The sequence below is a fragment of the Penicillium cosmopolitanum genome, assembly GCF_028827165.1.
Source record: "Penicillium cosmopolitanum strain IBT 29677 chromosome Unknown utg000006l:49.0-5199605.0:1.0-5204138.0, whole genome shotgun sequence".
NCBI classification, from domain to species: domain Eukaryota; kingdom Fungi; phylum Ascomycota; class Eurotiomycetes; order Eurotiales; family Aspergillaceae; genus Penicillium; species Penicillium cosmopolitanum.
The window spans coordinates 1692203-1716575 of NW_026622676.1; the positions used below are offsets into that span (position 1 = coordinate 1692203).

The 24373-nt window shown below is 48.9% G+C and overlaps 10 protein-coding genes across 10 annotated transcripts; 7 read left to right on the forward strand and 3 right to left on the reverse strand.

Annotated features, from left to right (window-relative positions):
• Positions 1 to 1533: 1533 nt before the first annotated feature.
• N7509_005174 (uncharacterized protein) lies at positions 1534 to 3056 on the forward strand (the record flags this gene model as incomplete). The annotated part of the gene is made up of 6 exons (XM_056629811.1): positions 1534 to 1602; positions 1660 to 1732; positions 1785 to 1794; positions 1853 to 2055; positions 2107 to 2871; positions 2938 to 3056. The coding sequence occupies 6 exons, from the start codon at positions 1534 to 1536 to the stop codon at positions 3054 to 3056; spliced, it is 1239 nt and encodes a 412-aa protein (XP_056489113.1).
• A 1049-nt stretch (positions 3057 to 4105) lies between these two features.
• Positions 4106 to 5335, forward strand: N7509_005175 (phosphopantothenate--cysteine ligase CAB2; the record flags this gene model as incomplete). Its single annotated transcript, XM_056629812.1, has 1 exon — positions 4106 to 5335. The coding sequence occupies one exon, from the start codon at positions 4106 to 4108 to the stop codon at positions 5333 to 5335; it is 1230 nt and encodes a 409-aa protein (XP_056489114.1).
• Positions 5336 to 5863: 528 nt separating this feature from the next.
• N7509_005176 (uncharacterized protein) lies at positions 5864 to 8084 on the forward strand (the record flags this gene model as incomplete). The annotated part of the gene is made up of 4 exons (XM_056629813.1): positions 5864 to 6306; positions 6339 to 6445; positions 6507 to 6820; positions 6882 to 8084. The coding sequence occupies 4 exons, from the start codon at positions 5864 to 5866 to the stop codon at positions 8082 to 8084; spliced, it is 2067 nt and encodes a 688-aa protein (XP_056489115.1).
• Positions 8085 to 8752: 668 nt separating this feature from the next.
• Positions 8753 to 9373, forward strand: N7509_005177 (uncharacterized protein; the record flags this gene model as incomplete). The annotated part of the gene is made up of 2 exons (XM_056629814.1): positions 8753 to 8824; positions 8876 to 9373. 2 exons carry the CDS (start codon positions 8753 to 8755, stop codon positions 9371 to 9373), a joined length of 570 nt encoding a protein of 189 aa, XP_056489116.1.
• Positions 9374 to 10088: 715 nt separating this feature from the next.
• On the forward strand, positions 10089 to 10934 carry N7509_005178 (uncharacterized protein; the record flags this gene model as incomplete). Its single annotated transcript, XM_056629815.1, has 1 exon — positions 10089 to 10934. The coding sequence occupies one exon, from the start codon at positions 10089 to 10091 to the stop codon at positions 10932 to 10934; it is 846 nt and encodes a 281-aa protein (XP_056489117.1).
• A 1152-nt stretch (positions 10935 to 12086) lies between these two features.
• On the forward strand, positions 12087 to 13428 carry N7509_005179 (uncharacterized protein; the record flags this gene model as incomplete). The annotated part of the gene is made up of 2 exons (XM_056629816.1): positions 12087 to 12122; positions 12160 to 13428. 2 exons carry the CDS (start codon positions 12087 to 12089, stop codon positions 13426 to 13428), a joined length of 1305 nt encoding a protein of 434 aa, XP_056489118.1.
• Positions 13429 to 14272: 844 nt separating this feature from the next.
• N7509_005180 (glycosyltransferase family 31 protein) lies at positions 14273 to 15704 on the forward strand (the record flags this gene model as incomplete). The annotated part of the gene is made up of 2 exons (XM_056629817.1): positions 14273 to 15289; positions 15369 to 15704. 2 exons carry the CDS (start codon positions 14273 to 14275, stop codon positions 15702 to 15704), a joined length of 1353 nt encoding a protein of 450 aa, XP_056489119.1.
• A 503-nt stretch (positions 15705 to 16207) lies between these two features.
• N7509_005181 (cytochrome P450) lies at positions 16208 to 18036 on the reverse strand (the record flags this gene model as incomplete). The annotated part of the gene is made up of 4 exons (XM_056629818.1): positions 16208 to 16361; positions 16422 to 16588; positions 16684 to 17820; positions 17938 to 18036. 4 exons carry the CDS (start codon positions 18034 to 18036, stop codon positions 16208 to 16210), a joined length of 1557 nt encoding a protein of 518 aa, XP_056489120.1.
• A 1614-nt stretch (positions 18037 to 19650) lies between these two features.
• On the reverse strand, positions 19651 to 21209 carry N7509_005182 (polysaccharide deacetylase family protein; the record flags this gene model as incomplete). The annotated part of the gene is made up of 3 exons (XM_056629819.1): positions 19651 to 19970; positions 20037 to 20122; positions 20197 to 21209. The coding sequence occupies 3 exons, from the start codon at positions 21207 to 21209 to the stop codon at positions 19651 to 19653; spliced, it is 1419 nt and encodes a 472-aa protein (XP_056489121.1).
• Positions 21210 to 21847: 638 nt separating this feature from the next.
• Positions 21848 to 24151, reverse strand: N7509_005183 (DEAD/DEAH box helicase; the record flags this gene model as incomplete). Its single annotated transcript, XM_056629820.1, has 9 exons — positions 21848 to 22194; positions 22267 to 22415; positions 22481 to 22674; positions 22730 to 22881; positions 22931 to 23010; positions 23067 to 23430; positions 23480 to 23615; positions 23677 to 23734; positions 23790 to 24151. 9 exons carry the CDS (start codon positions 24149 to 24151, stop codon positions 21848 to 21850), a joined length of 1842 nt encoding a protein of 613 aa, XP_056489122.1.
• Between the last annotated feature and the right edge of the window lie 222 nt (positions 24152 to 24373).

Genomic DNA, 24373 nt, shown 5'->3' on the forward strand with positions numbered 1-24373 from the left:
CTGCTTTCCAATATATTTTAATGAGGGACTGGGGTAGCACAAGCTCTTCGTCAAGGCCAATTCACCTCACCTCACTTTGGCTCTATGTACCCGACACTACTTTACTTTAAATCGCGACAAGCACAGCTTTTCTTCTCCATTTACGCTCATCATCGGAGAATTTTGAAGGGTGCGCCCTTGAACCTCTCAACAACAAGACCCCACGTTGGCTCTTTCTTCTTGAAACCCCTCCTCATCAGAAAGTAAGACTACCAGAAATGGTGGACCTAGCATATGCACGACCTGTATCAATGAGGTGATTATCTACTCACAATCCATTATAAGCTCAAAACAGCCCCAGGAAACGCAACCACAACCATCATCCTCATTAACGAGCAGAACTAAAAGTTCGATCAAGGCACTGTGCCTCTGACACTTGCATACCTTAGACATTCAGTATCTTGACCGAAAGCCCTCTTTGGCCTCTTTATCAGTCTCTTCTTCACATAGTAACATTAGTGGTGTCTCGCTACCAGATGACTGATATGACGGACTAGTACGCCGTTTTTGATTCAGCTTCCGTTTCGCCGGGGTCACTTAAGCCAAAAAAAAATGACAGAGTACAATTTATTATTCTGCTTTCACATATATTTTAATAAGGGAATCATTTAGCGGGACATTCATTCGTTTATACTATACTGGTTGACTCTGATTATGGAGACGCGTGGGTATACTAAATGGTGCGTAGGTATTGAGTCAGGTCATCTGACTAGACATCTTCAGAGCGTCTCGGGGTGTTGTGACCCACCTTGAGGCAGCACACCCACGCACTCCCCACTTCCCATCCACGCGAATGCCAAGACGTTCGAGATCCCATGGCGATCATGACGTGCCCCTGGCACAACCGCAACTCCGATTGTGCCTGTTGTCATCAGCCTTCATCGAATACAGCACAAGAGGAGATTATCGACCATCCACAGGGCTGTGACTCCACTGATCTTTCAAGTGAGAGCTTCTCGTGTTTTTCCCACGTCCCGAGCGCCTCAACCTTCACCTCTGACAACTCCCAGGACGTGTCTGGGAGCAGCTCTGGGAACAGCCCTGCATCTGTTAGTGTTGGATCTGTATTTGACTTTGACGAATACGAAGAGTCGTGTTTCTCCTCCTCCTCATCTTCAGAGAGCACCCTCGTGGATAGCGATCCCACCATCGCCAATATCTACAGGCTCATCCACGAGCAACTGGCCTCACGAAGCCTAACTCATAAGCAACACGACTCTGCTCCATATTCTCCCTCCTCATCATCTTCAAGCGAGAGTGGAGGCTGCCCCCTTGAACTTGAAAACCAAGACTCCCCGTTAGCTCCATCCTCTCCCTCGTCATCATCGAGTGAGAGTGGAGGGTGCCCGCTCGAATTTCATACCCAAGATCCCCCGTTTGCTCTCTCTTCTCCCTTCCCATCTTCCCCATCCTCTTCATCCTCTTAATCCTCCCCACCACTCTCTTCTCTAAGCTGCCCCCTCTTCCCCGACCTTCCTGATGTCGAGTCACGAGATGACTGACCAGTACGCGGTCCTCATTCGGCTTCCGTTTCCGCGAGGTGACTTTCAAGACCCTCCCTCGGTAAGTGGCTGATAAAATCCATCTTCAAGGTGTTTCCCCGATCTAACTGTTGACTAGGTGGACTGGGATGCCAAGAAGGAGAGAGCGCTTTGGGATTTAATTTCCCGACCATCAAAAGATGGTCTCGATTGTGAGTCCGCTGCATATGTTATTTACTGAAACCGCCGTCTAACTTCCGACAGGGAATGAACTGTAACTGCCATCCGGAGATTTTCACGCTCAAAGGCATTTGGCTAACATGTACCATCAGGTCCGAGCGCTTTGGAGTCACCCTTCAATTTTTGCAGCAGCAGGTTGCATGGCTCTATGAAAGACAACTTACCCAGGCGCGCGCCCAAATGCGCAAAGCGCCCCAGCAACTTCAAATACATTCAAATTCGCCCTCCCCAGCCCCAGGATCTGTGGCTGGAAGTACCGCACTTGGTGGTCAGCCACAAAGACCACCTGTAGCTGGTATGTATTCAAATGAAATTTCTGTGCCATAACACACTGACAAGTCTTCAGGCTCTCGCGGCATGTTCCGCCAAGTTTCGCAGCAGCGAGAGGCTCTTCAGCCTGCTCCCACCGACCGAAGACTGAGCTCTACATCAACCACAACTATCAACCGAGTCCGCGATACATCCCGAACTGACACACCGATCACTGATGGTCGAGAACAGGGAGTGGGGAGCAGTACTCGTCGACCTTCCGTTCCCCGTCGCGAGCAACCTCAAAGCACTTCATTCATGCGGTCACCGCCTCTCAAAGAAGAGGATTTGAGCTCAAGCTCCGAAGAATCGGACTCCGAGGAAGAGACTTCACCCCGTCGCTTCCCGCGCTGGCGCAATTTCGGAAAATACTCCGAGCATCAGTCCCGCGCTGGTATCCGCGACGATGAGGACGACGATGACGATGCGCCCGCTTTCCTCCCCATGCCCCGACACGAGCAACTACCACGAGAACACCCCAGCGAAAGAGTAAGCCAAGAATTAAGTGGCACTCTGCGACTAGATGCCGATCAAGCATCAGCCGTCTGGCCTCCAACCCAACGCAGGCCTGTGTTCTTACCAACAGATGCAGAGTCAAGCGCCAGCTCAACCGGAATGAGCTCTGCAAGCTCCACTGGCCCAAATCATCCAGCGAGGGGCGATGATCGCCGAGCTCCTCTGCGGAGTCCCCGTAGCGGCGGCCGGGCTACAGAACAGTCGCGCGCAAGCCCACGCAGCAAGGGTGGGGTGAATGGCAGTGATGGCACACCCAGCATGGGCAGCAGCTTTAGTGACTTGGATGGTAAGTCCGGTACCACCTTGATGAGCTTTCTATGTTTTGCGGCTTCTTACTTACGCGCGGAATTAGATACCAGTGTGACCCAATCAGCACTCGAAGAAGCTCTCATGAGCAACATGCAACAAGGCGGTATGGCGAGCCGCATGAGTACGATCAGCCAAGCCCTTCGAAGCCGATATCTCCAGTAAATGCTGGTGTGATTGCGCGCTGGTGTGCAGTTTATTATGACTTGATGAATTCACGATGACGATCTATTGAGTGGCGATGGAAGATCTTGGGGTTACACATCAATCTAGCTGTCGATTTGATCGAACCAATCTCAACTCCAGACCCCTTTGTCAGTCCGTGGCTTATGCATACATGCATAGAATGAATGTACGGGGTAGATCACGACCCACTCTCGCATCTGCAGGATACCAGCTACCGAGTAGATCTAGTTCTAGCAATTTATTCCTCCTAATTTCGGAGTAAACCATAGCAATTCAGAACCATGCGTTCTCCTTTTCCTTATTTACTACACCGTAAATGCTAGTACTCATGTAATTAATACATCCTTCTGTCCGAGTGAGTGCTGGAATCTGCTCAGTATAAACCAGTCTACACGTTACCCACCCACCTTCAGGAACCAATCACAACGCTTCACCACGCTTCACTCCGACAGTCACCCTCAAACAGTCGAGCAACAGGCTCCTTTTTCTTCCCAACTTACCTAGGGTTCCCTTTTTCCATTCTGACACCGAGATCCGCATCGGCCCAGCGGCAGCGCTAAAACCCAATCAGGCAGGCCGATCTCCGCAGGTTCCAAAGAACAAACTGTACAACCGGCTACAGCGGGGCAAAAAGTCACCGAGCTACGGAGCTTCCGATCGACCCCTGTCAATGCTTTGCTATATAGACAAGACCAGTCAGTCTTTCATCGCAAGCCTGCTACAGCTTCAGCTGCATCCCTTTATCCCATCCCACCCGTTGGGAAGCTTGCCAATCGCCCCACGCTGATTGACCCCGGTCGCATCAGCACCACCCACTGGCAGCATCCATTGCAACCCCTCCATGATCAACCGCGGCCTCGGCATCTGATTTGCGTATCCACCCGCCGATTCAAAGCGGCCGGATCCTTGAATCATCCCCAACGAGCCAAAACTTACGTCGCAACCTCCTCAACCCTTCCGCCCTTTCTCAATTCTCTCATCCTTCCATCCTCTTCACCGTCGGCATCCCTTTCCCAATCTCGTCCACCATGTCCCCCTCCCTCGGCGACATGGAACCCGCAGAGGCCGAATCCGTCTACTTCAACGAATACCCACCACCAAAGGCTCTCCCCAAACACGAAGCCCTAGCCCGCGCTTTCATCGACCTCCACGTGGAAGCCAACCGCCGTGTCGTCCTCGTAACATCGGGCGGAACAACCGTCCCCCTCGAAGCGCAAACAGTCCGCTTCATCGACAATTTCTCCGCGGGAACCCGCGGCGCGACCTCGGCAGAGTACTTCCTGGAACAAGGGTACGCGGTAATCTTCCTACACCGGCAGTACAGTCTGCTGCCGTATTCGCGACACTACAGCCACTCGACGAACTGTTTCTTGGACTTTATGGACGAGGCGCCACCTGTTCCGGGCGCGGCGAATCAGGATCATGGGTCTATTGTTGTGCGCGATGAGTATCAGACTGAGATGCGTGATGTGTTGAGGAAGTATCGCTACGCGAAGCAGAATAATCGACTCCTTTTGTTGCCGTTTACGACGGTTGCGGAGTATATGTTTGAGTTGCGGTCGTTGGCGAAGTTGATGCGGCCGCTTGGTCCGAATGCGTTGTTTTATCTTGCTGCTGCCGTGAGCGACTTTTTTATCCCGAGGAGTCGGATGGCTGAGCATAAGATTCAGTCTTCAGAGTTGCCGCCTCAATACCAGGGTGGTGGCGGTGACAGTGGTGCGGATAGTGCTGTTGAAGGGGACGATGAGATATACACCGGAGAGAACGAGGCGACGCCGGCCAGTCAGAAGAAGCTGGTTATTAACCTTGATCCTGTGCCAAAGTTCTTGCATCGACTAGTCGATGGATGGGCTCCGGATGGGAGTATGGTTGTTTCCTTCAAGCTGGAGACTGATCCTACGTTACTGGTTTATAAGGCGCGCACTGCCTTGCAGCGATACTCACACCACCTCGTTATCGGTAACCTTCTCTCAACGCGCAAGTGGGAAGTTGTCTTCATCACTCCAGATCCCCCACACGAGCGATGGATCCGAGTCCCCAAAGCCCGCCGCAGTAAGAGTATCTCCGGCGTCGAAGATCAAGTCGGCCTGGCAGAGATAATGAAGGGCGGCAAAGGCGCAACTGGTTCCGAGTCACAGCAAGCGCCGAATCCACCAGAGATTGGTGGCGAAGGTCTTGAAATCGAAAGTATTATTATTCCTGAGTTAATCAAGTTGCATGACAACATGATCGAGAAGAAGAATGCGCCGTCGCAGTAATGGCGGCGGGCATTTATTGGAGGGAGTGGTGGATGGATGGATGGATGGGTATTCTGTCATAGAGCCATATTGGAAAAAGCATATCAGCCTCATAGTCAGCTGTACAATCATTAATGGAGTTAATCATGTTTTCAATCTTCACCCTTGGCTAGGATGAATATACTCAATAGCATTGCCAGCTCAGCCATCTATGCAAAAACAAGGCATAGCTATCGATCAATATTCAACAGAGGCGCTGCAACCTAGAAGAACACGAAGTAGTATACAGACACAGCCACAGTGGTCATGGTGCCTAAGGAAAAAGCAATAATCGAAGAACCGGTCAAGAGTCGCCCCCAATTAAGGCGGAGTCAGGCTGGCGCTAAGTGATGCTGAGGCGCAGTCTAGGTGCCCAATGAAGCAACAACTTGAGCCGCTACTAATGCATCACTGGGCGAGTTCTGACTCCGCATTCAAGTTTCCAGTTGTCTCCCTCTTCGATTCTTTTCAACTCACCGTTTCGCACATATCAAATTATTCACGGCCGTTATGGCCGAAGTAATCGGTGTCGTTTCCGGAGCGTTAACTTTCGCTACTGTCGTTGCTCAGGCCACGAAGTCGATTTTCCAGATCAGAGACTGCTGGAGCCAAATACGAGATGCACCTGAGGACCTACAGCGACTGGTTCGGGAAGTTGAGATCTTTGGCCTCATCCTGACGGATATTGAGGAGGATTTGTCGAAAGACGAGGTCGCTGGTGTTTTAAAGAATAGCAATCATGCCTTACAAAGTCTGGAACTTTGCAAAGAAGCTGCTGTTGATTTAGAGACTGTTTCTGATAGTCTGATCAAGGAGATTCGGCCGATAAGTGGGCTCACAAGGACATATGCCTCATTGAAGGTGGTGATCAAGAAGGGCAGTATCGAGAAATATCGGACCAGGCTGGGGAACGCAAGCCGGTTACTTTCTCTTTCTCAACAATGCTATACAAGGTCTGCGAGTACAGTCGATACTTCTGAATTAGGGCTGACACTACTAGGGCATTGATTCAAGTGCAGCCTGAATTGATTGCGACGAGGATCTTGAGTGGAAAACATGACGCTGACTTGCAGATGTTTCAAAATGAGAATGGTAAGCATTCACACTTTTTAATCAATTCAGAATATGCCAAGAGGGCTAATTTTCTGATCAGAAGCTGGATGTGATACGGACATTCACACGCAATCCTCACATAGGAAAATTACTCGACGTCCACATAAGAACAATTATTTATGGAGGCTTGCGCTGCCATCCTGGTTGACTTCAAAGTGCTTAGAAGTCACAGGTGCAAGGACTCCCAATAGCTGGCGATGGAACTTTCAAGCCTACAACATAATTTTTCATTCTTCCATTGTTCACCAGTGTGTGAGGTCAAATGACGTTCAAGGCCTTCAGCGCCTCTTCTCGTCCGGGGAAGCTTCACCTTTTGACCGCGGTCCAGGTGAGTATGGGCAGACATTGCTTGACGTGAGTTAAATATCTAAATTTCCTTTCAATCGAAAGTTTTTAACTAACAAATGGACAAAAGATTGCTTTATATCTGTCTCACCTCGAGGTGGTCGCACTCCTTCTCGAACAAGGCGCAGAACTGAACCTTTTCGACTATCAAAAGGGCGAATCAAGACTACTATCCTTAGTTTTCTTTTTTGTAAGTACCATTAAAAGGATTCCGCTCCTTCCTGTTTTATCTTTCGTTCTCAAATACCAGAATGAAACATTTGAAGACGAGGGATACATGATATTGAAGTCTCTATATCATTTCCGTGGCTCTGCGAAGGAATTTCTTTTCGTGCTCGAAAGGTTCTTACCATCATTCTACGAACTTCCTCAAGTGAAGCGAAACGAACTTGCCCTATACTACTTGAACCATTCGAACTCTGAGAATTGGTTGCTCCAGCGTAGCCGGCACGACTTGATTCCTCAAGTGAAGCGAAACAAACTTGTCCTACACTACTTGAACCACCCGGGACGTGGTGGTTGGTTGCTCAATAGTACCCGGCGCAACTTGTTTCCATTTTCTAAGTACTACGTGATTTCCCGGGGCGCCTCGTGGAACGTGACATGTGCATACTTGGAGCTTCCTGAGCTATTGCGCATCATTTTTCGTGGGATTGTATTCACCACATGCCCCCCGGAATTTGAACTGTACTCTGACTTCCTAGCAAGTTATGGAATTCTTAATCTGCCGAATCGGATTTCTAGAAAGCTTGGAGAATTACAAGTCTATCGAGATGGAGTTGAGGACGAGACACATTATAAGCCCATGTTCCGGCTTTTTCATGATTTCCTGGTCGGTGGCCTTGATGTCAATCAAGTTGATGATGATGGATCTACGTTGCTTACTGCCTTTTGCGATGGAATTTTCTTTTGGGGTTATACAACCAAGGCTATTGCCAGACGCAATTCGAGCCTGAGATATTGGTTGCAAGACCTTCAAGATAGCGGAGTGGACTTGGAGAACTTTGGAAAAAAACAGCAGATATTGTTCAAGGCGTTAGGCGGACCAATCAAATTGGGCTGTCCAGCTAACTCTGCTGCCACTCACTCGTCTTATCAAAAGGTTAGTGCTTACGTGCGGGTGATAGGATTCTCACATGGTCCTTCCCCAGAGAACTGGGCTTTATGGGTCACTGAAAATTCTGATTCTTTTGCTGGGGAATTTTGGCATATGATTGAGCGGCGGATAGAGATGCCAGGAGGGTGGTCCTCTGATGTACACTTGTTTTTGTGATTCACCGCAGCCTTGTACCCTGAAAATGGATTGGGGTCCAAAAATCCCAAAAGCGAAACTGGTCCTAAAATACGGTCTCACAGCTGAAATCTGTGCCCATAAAATTTCCAGGGACATAATTCCATCGCAAAATCTATACGTGGATCATATAATCGGATAAAGCTGCCGAAAGCCCTGGGGATGAACCCTGAAGATTGTTGGGTTTAGCCTCAGCCCTGTTCTCCACAGCTCGCACTTGTTCGCCCAAATGACCAAAGTGGAGACACTTTCTCACAATCCCCATGAATAGAGATCTGCAGGGTCCAAGCTTCCTGTTTGTCGGACTCATTGGCTCGTGCTATCTGCCAGACTAGTATGCTCACATTCGATGTCCGAAAATGAACATGCGGCTGTTTTGCGGTGGATCGAACGTTAAATACTGAATCCCGGTCATAGTTCTTCAGCTTCATTTATTGGATAGGCGACCTCCGAGGATTGAAATCTGTCTTTATCGTGGCAAGGTGAAGAAATTAGGCCTAACTGACCACTATGATGTAGTTCTTGTATTTCCTTGAAAAGGTATCGCTTGGATCGTTGCCGGGTGGTGACTCGACTATAAAAGCAGCTTGAACCTCATCAAATCTATTTCCTTGTTCAAAACAATTCACTCGTCACAACATCCTTCAATAATGTACAGCCTCCAAAACATTGCTCTCCCAGCCCTTGTGGCTCTTTCTGCGCTTGCTTCTGCAGAGACCATTGTCCGTATTCCAAGGCTCCCCCTCTATGACATTTTACTTACCAACTGAAAGACTGGCGGCCTAAGTGGTAGCCCATGTCCTAGTGACTGGACTAATATTCAGTACAAAGACACCCAGAGATGCTGCTATGGTAGCCTGACCCTCGAATCCAACGATCTCTATTGCTGTGTGCACAGCTCTTCGATTTCCAACAACTACCTCGACGATACCTCATCCGATTGCTTCCCATTCTGTACCGGCACTACTCGTGAGCTTCCTACAATGACGAAGTTCGCCGCATCCTGTCAAACCAAGATTGCTTTCACCACCAAGGACTACTCGAGTCTTGTTTCGGCGGCGTCTGCTTCAGTGACAGGGACCACTAAGTCGTCTGATAGCGATGCGACAACGATGACTACTACAACCGGAGCTGGGACTGAGACTGGCGCCAAGACTACGGCCACGGACAATAAGTCGGAGACATCTACAAATAAGGCCGGACCTGTTGCGACGGCTGAGGGGTTTGCGCTCGGAGGTGCTGCCATTGCTGCTGCATTCTTTGCGCTATAGGTGCAAGTAGTGCAATCGCCGAATTGGATTTCTTTCTCAGATATTCCCAATTTCAATTTCAATCCGGTTAAATAGTGTGTCTATAAGCCTTGAAATGAGTTCAAGCTGTTAACGGCATACCTAAGTGTATAAATGACTGGTGGCATCCAATATCCATGGGTATATCAACAGCAATTATGGATTCAATGAAATTTGAAATGATAAATCGTTAAATGTAGAATCTGGAAACCTCAGCCAGCGGCAACAGAAATGACTGAAATGCGTGTGACTGAAAGCGCATAGACTATTGATGTTTTTTCAGTGATCATCAGTCCCCTTGGCGTTAAGGGACCACTCGCATATTTTGGAACTCGGGCGTATCTGCAAAGGACCAGAAAATAAGAGTGGGCTACGATGGCGTATCTTAAACCACCCCCATTCACTTTTTCCATCTGATCAGGTTTCCCTTTCTCAAAATAGATCACCTTCGTCTTCTACTCCGTAGACATGGGGGGATAGCGAATTGGCAAGGGTGCCAAGGACATCTCGTATTTCGACCTCGTATACTTCATCCCAAACACAGTCTAAACTCCTTGGCTACTTGGCAAAAGGTGATAGTGGCTGCACTTCAAACCGGTAGGAGGAATCGCCAAATTATTTTATGCATATATTAGTAGAAGATGCCCACCCATATCATATTCCCTATGAGCTTCGAACAAAAGTCCAGGCCACCACCATGCGCTTCCCCCACACTCTGCTCTTGCTCGCAGTAGCTCAGCTCTCAACCGCATGGCTTGTCAAGTACTATGCCACAGAAGAGATTAAACATGGCTGGGGGACGACTGTACAAACCACCGTCTCGCCAGTCGTGACAACCGCTCCGTTGACCGTCGAACCGACCTCCACCTCCACGACGTACTCTACAGATTATATTACCAGGACCGATGGCGGTAACTACCGGATCAATGTCACGATAGAATATCTCATTTTGCCAAATGTCACCAATCTTCCAATTTCGGCTTTCTATGTCTGGGATCCACCAGTTCCAACCCAGAATCCATCCGTGACGACAAATTATTATCTACCCGTCACATTGAGCAACCCTGCATCATGCACCAAGACCGAATTCACATATACGGACTCGGCTAGAATCTTGCTTCCTAAGTTCTTGAAAGCGCAAGCGACTGAATCGACTATAGCCACATTCGTTTCGAACTATGTGTCAACCATAAGCACGAATCTAGGCGGGCAGGAAGTGACCACATCAAGATGCGATGTCTATATGAATGACAAGATCGTTCCCATGGCCTCTATTGATCTCTTTGATTATGAACGGTATCTTACCGAGTGCATAGATCCTCGACGATCAATGTGTAGCTCAGGTGAAAATACTGAAGCTACGGGCACTGGTGGTTGTCTTGGGGTATACCCGCCCACGGGGACAGCTGATAGCGCATCTACCACCACTACTTCGAATGGAGTTGCTGATCCGACTCAAACTGGTGCTGCGACAACATTGAGAAGCTCAATACGCCCATTAAGCATCTTGGCTTGCATTTGGGCTACTTTGACGTGCTGGTAGATACTAGTGCCTAGGTACGCTGGTCATTCAAGTTGTGCTTTTCCTCGAGGATGCCTGCGATGATGATTGAATTGTTTTCTGGCTACATCCATGGATATAAATAGTATGACCTTTATGGAGTGCACAGAAACTGCAGATGAGTTTGGGTACGATTTATTTTAACTTAAAATAACAAGACCCGACCCATCTTCGAATTATCCCTAACTATCCCCAATCCTCCCTTCTCTCCAAAAACTGGCCCAAATTCTTCTACCCCGACATAACAGAACCCTAAAATACGAAGCTTTAGCCCGCACGAGGTTGCGACCCGGCACACTGGCCCCACGGACCAATCATATTGAAATAGCCTGACGAACTAAAGCTTATGCTTATGCTGTAGCCTGATTTCCGAAGCAGGTGGAATTTTCCAAGTCGGACAGGGCTGGAGTGATAGGCACTGAGTGATAGAAACTGTATATAAGAAGTAACCTTGGAATGTCGCGTACTACTAAGTCATTGATTATAAAATATAGATACGGGCCTCTGAGGAATCAATCACTTACTATCACGAAGTCACCACTAGATGCCCTGACAACAGTATTTCATTTGGATTAGGCATCATTCTCTCCAATCCGAAACGAAAGTCTGGCCAAACCTAAGCAAACCTTGGGATCAGAAAGCAAACGGGTCGATGTCGATCTTAATTCAATCTGGCTAGACCCATCGCACCCATGCCATCTCGATGTTTGGTTTTCACCGAGATTTCCCCACTCCTCATCTTACACCTAGGCACCTCTTTGTTCAAACTGTGGAGAGGACCGAAACCAGGTTGAGCCTACTACTAATATACTTCAAACGTGCGATCATCCACCTCTCGACAACAGATCTGTCCTCCATGCTATATATCGCAAAGAGTGAATGCCGTCGCGAAACCTCATCCTGGCCAACATAGCTGGTCTTGGCCTCCCCGCGCATTAGCGGATTTTTGGCTTTCCGTTCGTGTCAAACTGAGTGCACCCTTCTCGAGGCAAACCAGACGTAGGAAGTTTACAGAGGGGCCGTGCTCTCCTTCGAATCTCCTGTGATACAGGAGATGCAGCCTTGTTCGTACCGTGACTGTGCTCAGAGGCCATGTCAGGTGGGTTTTCCTTCTGCATCTAGATCCATTCCATCATGCCAGTCTATGGAGCCCAATCTGTGAATAATATTGTGAGCTGTGAATAACATTCTGTCTGCCTCTACCTAGACTGGCAAATGGCCAGAGACTAGCCATGTACGAGGCCAGCAAGTTTGCTCCTGTCATAGCGCGGCGCAGACTTCTGCGACTTCAACACCGTTGACTGTCACCTATAGTGATGAACCGGCACCCTCTGAGTCTGACTCCTCTCTCTCAATATGCGCAGAATTCTCTACATCTGTTGATGAATGCGTGTCCCCATCACTAGCAGGCAAGGCCGTTGCTCTCCAGCAACCCCAACTGGCACTCAGCTTCGTGATGGCCTCCTTCCCGTGCTACTTCAAATTAATTGAATCCCGCGTTCCGATAACCTGGATCGACTACATCGCCACACAGCCCAGTTCAAACAAATCATCCTTCGACTGGGCCGTGCGATGTATGACAACAACTTATCTCGGCAGCCTCCACAATGACACCCGCTACCTAGACGAGGGACGAATGTATTACTTCCGTTCCCTCCGAAACCTATCAAAGCTACTAAGTGACCCGCACACGGCCGAATCAGACGAGGCCCTATCAACCGTCATAATCCTCGGTGTTTTCGAAATGCACGTCTACACATCTCTCGAGGGATGGAACCATCATGCGCGGGGACTCCGCACACTAATGCAGCTCCGGGGTCCTCGCATGCACGAAGACGGGTTTGGGTACAATCTATATCTGGCATGTCGGAATACCCTAGTGACAGCCGCCCTGGTCTCCGGCGAGGCGTGCTTCTTGGAACAACCAGGATGGCAGCAGCTGAGTAAGGATCTAGCTACCAAAAGTGCTAGGAATCCCAACTCGTCGGTCCTGGAGGACATTGCGGAGCGTGCATTTCGAGAAGTTGTCAAACTTCCGGGATTCGTGAAGCGGATTCGTGGGCTTGGTAGTTTGCCAGCGAAGGCGCAGAGCTGTGAGAGATCGGCGCTGTTCCGTATAGTACTCGCCACGCGTGCGGCTATGAATGGTATCTACACTGAATTCAAAATCGCGGCGTCAAGCACACGGGCGGGCTATAAATCATACGCCGATTTCGTTGGGCCGGTCCCACGTGATTTCTTTGATAAATTTGCTAATCTCACCATTCGGGGGATACAGTCTGGTCTTTTGCTCCTCAACTATCTCGTTATCTTGTTGAATCCATCACAGCAGTCTGCCGCAGAACTAGAAATACGTGATATTATGAGATCGATCCAAGTGAAAGAACTCCCGTTATGCGATGACCATGGTGGGAAATCTTCTCCCTGTCTTCTTCCGGTATTCCATTGCGGATTTCGGGGGAAGAACTGGGCCTGAGGGTAGTATCAAAAGTTCTACCGGAAACATCGCAACCCCCCACACACGACTGGATGGACGAGATTGCTATGTCGATGGGCATGGAAGGGGTATCTATATCTTTGGTTAATGTCAATAAGCCACGAGAGACTGATGGATCAAGTTGACCGGGCGGTTCAAGTTATTATCGCCCTGTTCTGTATATACCTACCTAGGTAGGTATATATATATTCGATATAGAGTTAGCGGTCCCGAGGTCATAGTTATAGTGACTACCACCCCTGGAGTATCCAGCGAATATTCAATTAAAACTTCAATCCAAATAATAAATTAGCTTGAGTCTTCCAATACGAATTTAATGTACTGAGCAACGTAATTATAATATCATATCACTGTGTAGCCGGCAATTCCTGCCCAGATGAAATGACCACATTCCGATGCAATCAGGGGTAATTGCGATGGGTAATTAATTACTATGGGGAAGAAACTCTGGTAACAAAAGTAACTTCATCCCGCATGGTGGCCGGTGATCGCCCGTATTGCTGTGTACTGTGTGGTCAGCACTAGTTATTGAGTGGTAAATTGAGGTAAGCTATAATTAAATATTATTATGATATAGAAAAAAAATAATATAATACAATGTAATATCTATCATCTACTGAACAGTCTGCTGCGCAGACTGCTGGCTGTTTGCAGCCTGCTAAGAATGCGCCACAGCCCCCCCAGGACCGCCGTGCAACGCGGCCTGTCGATCACCTCGTCCCTGGATTGCCGCTGCCTCTCGACCTGCAGGAGATCTGTGAACCTGTGACCTGTCTCTTCTCACGATGACATCCAGGCCCGGCGACTGATTCGTTACTCGAAAATGGTCCCTCGTCGCCGCTTCAGCCGACGCTTTGCCGCCCTCGTCGCTGCGGCCGCCCTCTTCTTCCTTTACCACATCTTCTCCCTCCACTCATCTCTCGCCACATCCTCCTCCTCCTCGTCATCGTCCTCGAGTGCCGGCACCGTCGACCCTGATCATGTCGGCGAACCCGCCCCATTTTGCCCGTCCTTACCAGGAATCGACGATGTCCTGGTCGTCATGAAAACCGGCGTCACCGAGTCGAGAGAAAAGGTGCCGATTCACTTCAAAACGACCCTGCGCTGCATCCCCAACTTCGTCATCTACTCCGACTTCGATGAGGAGATCGAGGGCGTCAAGATCCATGACGTTCTGCGCCATATCGACTCCGACGTGAAGGAGAGCGTGGCCGACTTCAACATCTACAATCGCGTCGTGGAGCACGGGCGCAAGGGTCTGGAACAGGACGATTTCGCAGACGAAGCCAACTCCGCCATCGGAAAACCCAGTAACCCAGGCTGGAAGTTGGATAAATGGAAATTCCTGCCAATGGCCCAGGAGGCTCTCAAGTATAAGCCCGATGCGAAATGGTACGTCTTCATGGAAGCCGACACCTACGTCTCGTGGCCGACACTGCTAGCCTGGCTCGCCAAATTTGACGCCAAAAAGCCCTGGTACTTGGGTACCGAGACGCAGATTGCGGATGTCATTTTCGCACACGGTGGTTCGGGGTTCATGGTGTCTAACCCCGCGCTGCAGGATGCGTCGGATCAATACTCTGCGCGTCGCGCGGAGCTGGATAACTACGTTAACCAGCACTGGGCGGGCGACTGCGTTTTGGGCAAGGTTCTTGCTGATGCGGGTGTCAATTTGCATTTTACTTGGCCGATTCTGCAGAACTCGAATATTGGCGAGCTGGATGAGTTCACGAATGAGTTGTACCGTCTTCCTTGGTGTTATCTGGCTGTTGCCTTCCACCATCTCAGTTCTCGCGAGATCGAGCATCTTTGGAAATTCGAGCAAAGGCGCTGGCACGATGTGAGTATACCCAAACCTCCTTTTTTTAATTCCGCGCTTCATCATACAAATTTGTACTAATTCGTCATCGCTTGAATAGAAGAATAAGCGCCTCCTTCTGCACAGCGATGTCTTCCGTGAATACATCTACCCCGATATCGCATCCCTATCTACAAGATCGAGCTGGGACAACCTCTCCAACGAAGACCAGCCCTTCGCAAAAACATTCGAAGACTGTCGCGAGGTTTGCGAGGTCGAAAAGACTTGCGTGCAATACGCCTGGCGCGGTGGAGAATGCTACACAAGCAGTCGCCCGCGTCTGGGTAACTCGTCACCTTCCGGAGACTCGACATCGGGCTTTATCACCAGCCGTATCCGTGAAATGATGGATAAGAGTGGTGTCTGCCGCAATCCCGAGTTTGGAAACCTGAGTTAAACCCTTACCATTCATCTCGACCTGTTTGTGCCAACTTACCTGCTATAATTTTTATGAAATTCCGCCATGATTATCGTTGTTATGCCCCTGTCGGGCTTGGGTCAGTGAGACTGTACGTGACAGGACAGGACAGCACCAGCACCAGAACCAAGTTTTTCTCACCGTGTATGACCGCTTATTTCTTTTCTTTTCTTTTTCTTCCATTTTTCATTCTGTTGGCTGGTGCCTGTATCCCTACGAACGATGCGATAAAACTCCTATTAGGAAGGGCGTTGGCGGTAAATTCGATGCATCACATGTATTTTGTTTGTTGTTGACCTTGACATTGGCATTGGACTAGACCAAGTTTGAACAACAGACCCGATTTGGGCCTATGATAGAAAAATACTATGTTTATGCTTATGCAATACAACACTTTCAATTTGACAACCCTATGCCAGACACTGAAATGCAGAATCAAATATACCAACGCTCATTCACAATTCGTTGAAATTACAATTTGTTCAAGTTCGAGGCGTAAGCTTAACCATCAACTCTGGCTTCTCCCACAGAATAAAGGCATCCTGGTTCATCCAATCATTGCTCACCGGGTCCAGTTCCATATCGAAGTTGAAAATCATGCGAGCGAGGATAATGCGCATTTCAACATATGCAAGGCTGGAAGGAATGTCAGCAAGCAAGGATCTGAAATAGGGGGGGCGGTATACTAGTACTTACTTCCGTCCAATACAGTTGCGAGGCCCAAAGCTGAAGGGCTGCATAACTGATCTTCTGTCATTCACATAACGAGGATCATCGAGATGGCGCTCCGGAACGAATTGCTCTGCGTCAGTGAAGTTTCTTTCGGAGTGGTATGCCGCAAGGTGAGAGACCGAGACAATGGTCTATAAAAATGTGAAGCGAAGTTAGCAAATGTCAAAACTCAGTGATAACATGCTGGTATCATGTCTTCTCCAATGCAAGGGAAGAAAATACTCACCCCTCCAGGAACCCAATGATCCTCAATCATATCACCCTGAGCATCAACAATGCGCGGCAGACCCGTCGGAACAGGCGGATAAAGCCTCATAGCCTCGGTCAAAACAGCAAGACAATAAACCAACTTATTACAAGAATCAAACCCAATTTCCTCATCACTATTAAAAGCAGACCGAACCTCCTCCTGCAACTTCATCAAAACCCGCGGATTCTTCAACAACAAATACGTAACGCCAGAAAGCAAAGTCGCAGTAGTCTCAGAACCAGCAACAATCAACGTACTCCCATTAGAAACCATCTCATCAACACTAAACCCCTTCTCCGTCCCATGATGTTTGAGAATACTCGCAAAGAAGTCGGGCCGGTCATTTGATTTTTCGAGTCTGCTGGCGACTTTTTCGCGAGTGAGTTGATTATGCCATTCCTTTTGCGCGAAGACGCGCTTTGGCGTGATTAGTTTGATCAGGTATTTCGAGCCCGGAAGTCGGCGTGATATATTCGCGTATGCGCCGAATTTGATACCGGCGAAGATAATTTGTACCCAGTCGTGGTAATCTGAGTTTTTTAGACAGTCGAATGGTTCGCCGAAGGCTAGGTCGCCGATTATATCGAAGGTTGCGAAATTGTACCAGGCTACTAGATTCAGCGGCTTGACGGTATTACCACTACCCTTGTCCTGCTCTGTCGGCGTTGAGTTCTCGCGCAGACGTTGAATGAGAAGATCGACATAACTCTTTATAATGGGTTCCTGGCTGCGCAGAGAACTGTCGGAGAAAGCGTGGGAAAGGAGACGGCGGAAGCGCGAGTGGTCTTGATCATCGGATTGGATGATGCTGGCACTGTTTGCGACGGTGGGTGGGTAGAATCTGTAGTCTTTTTGCTTTTGACCGTGGCCGGTGCGTGTGCCGTACATGACTTTCCATGTATCGCTGTTGATGAAGGAGAGTTCATCGGGTGCGATGCGGACGACGTCGCCGTATTGGTCGTGGAGGGCTTTCAATCTTTGCGTGTATCGGCCGCTTATTGTGTTGCGCATGTAGGGGATTCGTGTTGCGGCCATGGATTTCGGGCCAGGGTAGTTTGCCAGTGGGTGGAAGTAGACATTGTAGATTACGAGGAAGAAGTAGTAGGTTGGGATCTGTTGAGTGGTAGACGCATTTTAGTTACTGAAGCTCAGGTTGATATTTTTGAAAAGATTGAAAGGTTGGATCATCATACGATCAACTTCATGTCAACCTCCAAGACTTGAACTTACCAGAGCGAGACTGATTCCAAACAAAACCCATATCGAAGGTAGTTTACCACCCAAGAAACCATCCCCGTGGAAAACAGAAAATCTAGGAATAACAGCCATGCTTCTGAACGGATCCTTGGAAAAGTCTCCAAAGCTCACTGCACTCTGTACGAGTCTTCAAAAAAGCCCCTCAGTAGCAGCTTCATCGATATAAATACCACAACGTCCAAGCTCTAGACCGTCCTACCCCTCTATTCCATCCCCACTGGCATCAGACGACACTTCTCCTCGGGCTCGCACTAACAACCTAGGAAAGCACAAAACCACTGCATAACGACCAACAAGATGGTTAATGCCCTCAGACCTCCCCACATTCTGCACGGCATAAATCAACGCAGCTAGCCTAGCTTGAATCCTTGTACATACTACTAACTACTACTAGACTACTTGTAATCCCGCCACCAGCCACTAGCACACGGGCTAAAAGCAATCCCATCTACCTTGCAGCAAGTGTCAGACTCTTAAACCAGCAATCATGAGCCCAGATTGGCTGTTTGAGTTGCGGACACTAACAACTAGTCCTACCGTATCCAAGGATAGGAAAATCCCCGCACCAATTATTCAATAGATGATCAAAATTCTCCGAGCCCATGATGACATTCGGATCGACGACATCTGGCTTTCCCCTTTGCTTTAGCTCGACTCGCACATACTCCGTCCGGGGACCGGGAGCGCTACTAGCACACATACGTTTTCCTGTCGATCAAGGTGGGACATTGTCTCAGTGGCGGTCAGGATGGAGATATGATTCGCGTGATGGGGATACTAGTGTTACAGTTACAAGCTAATATGCACGACGACGACCCGTTGCCCCACCCAGCCGGCCAGTTATGATGCATGAGTTTATGCGTGAATAAGAGCGTTATGGAAAAGACGGCATCTTGGGTCTTTGTGCAGTGCATTATGGTGGCATTACTTTGGGATAACTTGGAGTACTACTGCCTGCAAGGGAGAGATGCCACGTCTCTCCTCCTAACTAACTGACTAGTGACTCGGTCCTACAGTATGCACACCGTTTACCTACAGCGGGCAATAAGACTATTTGCACTGCGAATTTCATTACAGTATCTTCTGTGTGAAATTTAAGTCAGATCGTGCTTACATTTAGGGTTTTGATGGCATCCTAATTACTATTTACGGGTATGTAGATTACTGAGGTGGGCGGCTTTCTTTAGGCGTTGGACCTTGGGCAGCCCTGGAGGGTATCATAAAAGACGCCACCGGGGCCAGTGCGAAAATTGTGGAAAGCCACGTAGTGGACTAATTGTAGTACTAGTACTACTAGGTAGTCGAAAAAGGATGGAGTGTCTCGTTTTCGCATATTCATGGGTACTCGTAGCCAAGATAAAGTAATGCCGCATCTAAGAATAGCGACGGGATTTTCATTTAGGTAAACCTTGGAACTCGGGCAAGTACCGATACTTGCCATCAGAGTACTCCGTACAGTGCACAAAATTATGGAATCTATACTCGACCTTGCATTTCAGAAGAGGCAAAAACCGGATTGCTTAGGTAGAGAGGCAAACGAAGGACGTCATATACAATAAGGATATATCAAACCCTGCCCTTAGTAGGGTAGCGCCAGGTCCAACTCCAAGACCACTGGCAAGACCAAGAACAATTCCATCCATGACCCCAACATCAAACTAACCCAAGAAACCTGAAACTCCGCCCTCAAAGCGCCGGACTAAACGGATCCGCCAAGCACTGATCAATCCGCATGATATTATACCCAAGCCCCTTAACATGCCGGATAAAGTCACGGAGGTACCCAACAGTCGACGGGTTAAGAAAGTGCATCACGGCAAGGTTGCCGCCCCGGGCTACACTTCGGTAGAACGCGTCAAGCTGTTTTTCCGGTGTGGTTGTGTTTGCCCATAGCCAGTCTTCCACGTCCACGCTCCAGTTCACGATGAAGGGTTGTTCGATGCGTTTTGCTAGTTGTTGGCGCATCCGGGCACCGACTGTTCCGAAAGGAGGTCTGAAGTAGCGGGCTGGGCGGTGTTAGATAAATCAATTCGTGGGAATAAGTGGGAATCGGCGGGCTGTGATGGACTTACAGGACAGGTCTAGTCTTTCTTTGAAGACTCGGATGGTGTTCTTGACTTCGTTGTCGATCATTTCCATGGTCGGGAGGGCTTCCATCCTGAGTGTGTTTGTTAGTATTGATTCAGGTTCGCACTTCAAATATAGAGCTTGAATTGAAAATAAACAACTCACTTCGGATGGGTATTAGAGTGCAACGCCACCTGATGACCCTTCTTCATCATCTCCTTGTAAAAACGAGTAAAGTTCGTCGTCGAGTCTTGTAGTCCAGCACCAACGACAAAGAATGTAACCCGAACATCTTCCTCGTCGAGAATTCTCATGACCTCCTGTGCAAACCGCGGCTGACCATCGTCAATCCCAAAGGCGAATGAGTTTGGCACACTACAGCGCAGGACCAACTGGCCAGTCTGTAATTTCCTAGGGACCGTGAAGTAATTGTTCGCGGGTGACGGAGGCGGAACCGAAGGTACGATTTCGACGCGGTGAAGTGTGAGCGTTTCATTCGTATAGAAGCCCGTGAAGGAGACCGAAACGACTCTTCTCTGATCGATGCGAAAATGAGATAGGGGGATGTACAGCTCAGTCTTTGGAGGGGAAGCTGGGCCCTGGTCACTGTTTTCTCGGTGTGAATCTCGTGGCCCAGCCGAAGATGAAGGGGAACGTCGTTGCGAGATATCGCTGGTTGAAGGCAGTTCGGGAGCATCCTTTGAATCGCTAGAGTCATCTTCGTCTGAGGAATCTGATCCAGTTCTCATCACATAACGCGACGCCTGGACACTGTCCGGTACACCAGGAAACGGAGCACGGGCAGCAGAGCACTCCATATTGTGTTCATTCAACGAAACGGTGAACTGGTCGGTTCCGTCGTATACGATATGTAGAAACTGGTCTTGCCATGGGAGGAGGCTGAAGCAGCCGCGGGTATCGAATTGGGTATGAAAGTTCTGGTCGGGATCAATCGGGAAGAAGGATACAGAGCCCGGTTCATGATGCATAGTAAGATTTTCGCCAGTGCCGTGCCAAAATCCGAGGTCATTATGCAGAGGGTCTTGGAAAGTGTCGATCACCAAAGATGGGGTCACTTGCTTAACGTCTCGTAGCTCGAGCCGGGGCTGGGGTCGGAATGATTGGCTGGTATAGCCCAGTGCTGTTGGTAGGAATGGTAGAAGGTAGACGGGTATCATGATGCTGGTTCAAAGAGTGAATAAGGATTGTTCAAATGAGTATCTCAGTGGTCAGACAGGAAGTTGGAACGAGAGAAGTGAGTGTGGTAGACCGCAAGTAGAGGTGATCGGGTGGGAAGAAGGAGAGCAGAGTCCAAGCCAAGTCAACGGGGCAGGCGTGATCGGTTGGACGCGGTCATCACAACCCAATATTCAGTATTGCAGTAACTACAGATGCTTACATAGAATAATGGTAAGTAGAAATAAAATCTGATTTTGTTGCTAACTAGGGTGGTTAGATAGAAGGAATAGATGCCTACAATACTTAGGTCGATCATCAAAGTACTCCCTTCTAGTCCTGCCATGGAACAAAGACCGCCAGACAGAGTGACACCCTGTCAAAGGGTGCACAAATCAGAAACATGCCCTCAAGCCTTGCAGTTGCCCCCTCCGTATAACCATCACCAAGCTAGCATAAGAATAAAACGAAGAGAACAAGAATCAGATGTGGGTAATCGAAACCACAAAAGCAAACAGAATAGAAACCAAGTGTGGTTTCTGACCTTTTTCACACCGAAAAGAAAACACCAGACACAAATGAAAAGGCACAATAACAGAAACCAAATTGGTTTCGGAATAACTTTTCGTGTCGGGATGAACTACCACTCAGTATCCTCAGGAGCCTCCTCAGGGGGTGGTGGAATGGGATCTCCTTCGGGGGCAGCCCAAAGGGAATCTTCGACGTAGGTGGCATCTTCAGTGGTCGCAGCATTGTCAGCACCTTCCTCCTGCTGACTGGCGTCCTCATTCTCGTTGTTGTCCTCCTCTTCGGTCTCATCATCATCAAAGGACAGCTTTCCCTCGGAGGGAGTGAAATGCTCCAGGAAGTCTGGAACAGTCTGCTTGCACTCCAAGAGAATCTTGACAAGGTCGGGTCCGAGGTCCTCATTTCGTTCATTGTAGAAAGAGGTCGCAATGCCCTCGTTTCCAATGCGCGCAGTTCGTCCTGTTGAGGATCAGCATTGCTGGTGACAGATATTCAATCTTTGGGCAGCACAATGTGGGGACTGGGACTTACCGATTCGGTGGACATACTCAGTGATACCACCATGAGTAGTGGTCGGAAGATCATAATTAATCACATGCATCACGTTAGCGATATCAAGACCGCGAGCAGTAACACCAGTGGCAATCAGGATGGGGCATTCGGCAATTTTGAAGGAGCGACTGTTGAGAGATTCAGAGAGTCAGAGATAGAAGATATAAGGGGTGGGTAGAGTTGAAGTACTCACATTGCATCCTCACGCTCGCGCTGGGTCCGATCCGAATGGATGGAGGTGGTTGGGAGGCCCGAGTTGTAGAGGTAATCATCCAAATAGTCGACAGTGGTCTTGTTGTTCGCGAAGATCAAGGTACGAATAGGAACCATGCTAAGAAGCAGGTCAAAAACGGCACGTTTCTTGGCCCGGTCCTCCACAAAGTGGATCTAAATGATCAGCGAGGTCAAATGAAGGAAGGATTGTCGAGGTCAAACTACTTACGACCTGAGAAACATTGAGATGCGAGCTGCCGGGACGACCAACTCGAATTCGAATATGGTCAGTCGACAGATACTCACGAGCGAGCTTTCGGCATTCCTTATTGAAGGTCGCCGAGAACATCAGGTAGCGATGATCCTCATCCTCATTGACATCTGTTTAGAGTAAGCGATGGTTGTTAAAGGCGAAATCAAAAGCACTGACCGCCACCCGACATAATCTTCTTGAACTCATCCTCCCAGTCCGACTGGAGCATCTCATCTGCCTCGTCGATCACAGTGTAACTTGACAGTTGTTAGCATTCGTCTTTTACAAGACATGAGTGCCGGGGGATACTTACCGGACTCGACGAAGAGACAAGACATTGGGCTGAGACATGAAGTCTGTAATTCGGCCAGTTGTACCGATCAAGATATCGCATCCCTTTCGGAGCTCATCTCGCTGATACCTGGACGGAGCGCCACCGTAGACAACACAGGGGCGCAGCATAGAGCGATAGCACAAACGACGAGCCTCGTCGAAGATTTGTGTGGCCAACTCGCGAGTTGGGCAAACAATGAGAACAAGGGGTTCTGCACGAACACCCTGGGTCTTAAGATCAAAATTTGGGTCGGAGACATTCGGTCTCGGCGCGGCCAGCTTCTTTGCCTTTCCCATTAACTGCGAGAGAATGGGGATGAGAAAAGCACCGGTTTTGCCAGAGCCTATACAAGTTAGCTGTGGACCAAGGAGAGCAAAGGATTGTCTACCCACCCGTCTGAGCAATCCCAATAACATCTTTTCCACTGAGAACAGAGGGAATCACGTAGCACTGAATTGGAGTCGGGTGCTGGTAGAGACAAAGCTCCAGATTCTCAATCAAGACAGGGTGAAGTTTTGCACCCTCCCACTGAATTAAAATAGTCAGTAAGATAGACGTCAGTGCTCAGAGGTATCTCGAGAATACTTACAGATGCAGTTGGGTAAATACGCTCTTCACTTTCGAAAGTGACTTGGATCTTTTTGTACCTGATTGGAAGGGCTGGTTAGCGAATACAGAAACTGAGGGATTGAGGGCACTTACTCTTCGATGCGGTGACCCACACGTGAGAGGTTGATGTTTTTGAAAAGCTGTTCCTCCAGCTCTTCATTGCGAGGACCGACATCTCCTTCTTCGCCTGCCCATTCGTAGCGACTGGCACCTCCAGCCCATTCGTAGTCCTCATTGCGAGCGACTTCGTCATACTTGATGGCCACACGATCTGTCCAGCCTTGTTTGCGAACCTCCTCATGTCGATCCTCGGATCCCATGGGAGGCTTCAGTTCGGTAACGGCTTCAGGCTCAGGCTTCTCGCGAGAATCCTGATAATCATCAGAGTTTTGGGCGTTCGAGACGTCCTCTAGAGCACCGGGGACTTGGTCGTACTCGTCCATGATTGAAGTCATGATGAGCAGCGTGCAGGAGAGCAAAGAGGATAACTCAAGACAAGGATAAGGTAAAGCGAATCCAGGGCGAGAGGAAGGAAAGAAAAGGAGAGGAGAGAAGGAAACAAATGTAAAGGCAACAAAGAGTCAACAAACGCGGGACGCGGATGGCGGATGGTGGATGGTGGATGGTGGATGGTATCGCACTTGCTTCGTTAGAGAGCCGCGCGGGTACGTACCTGC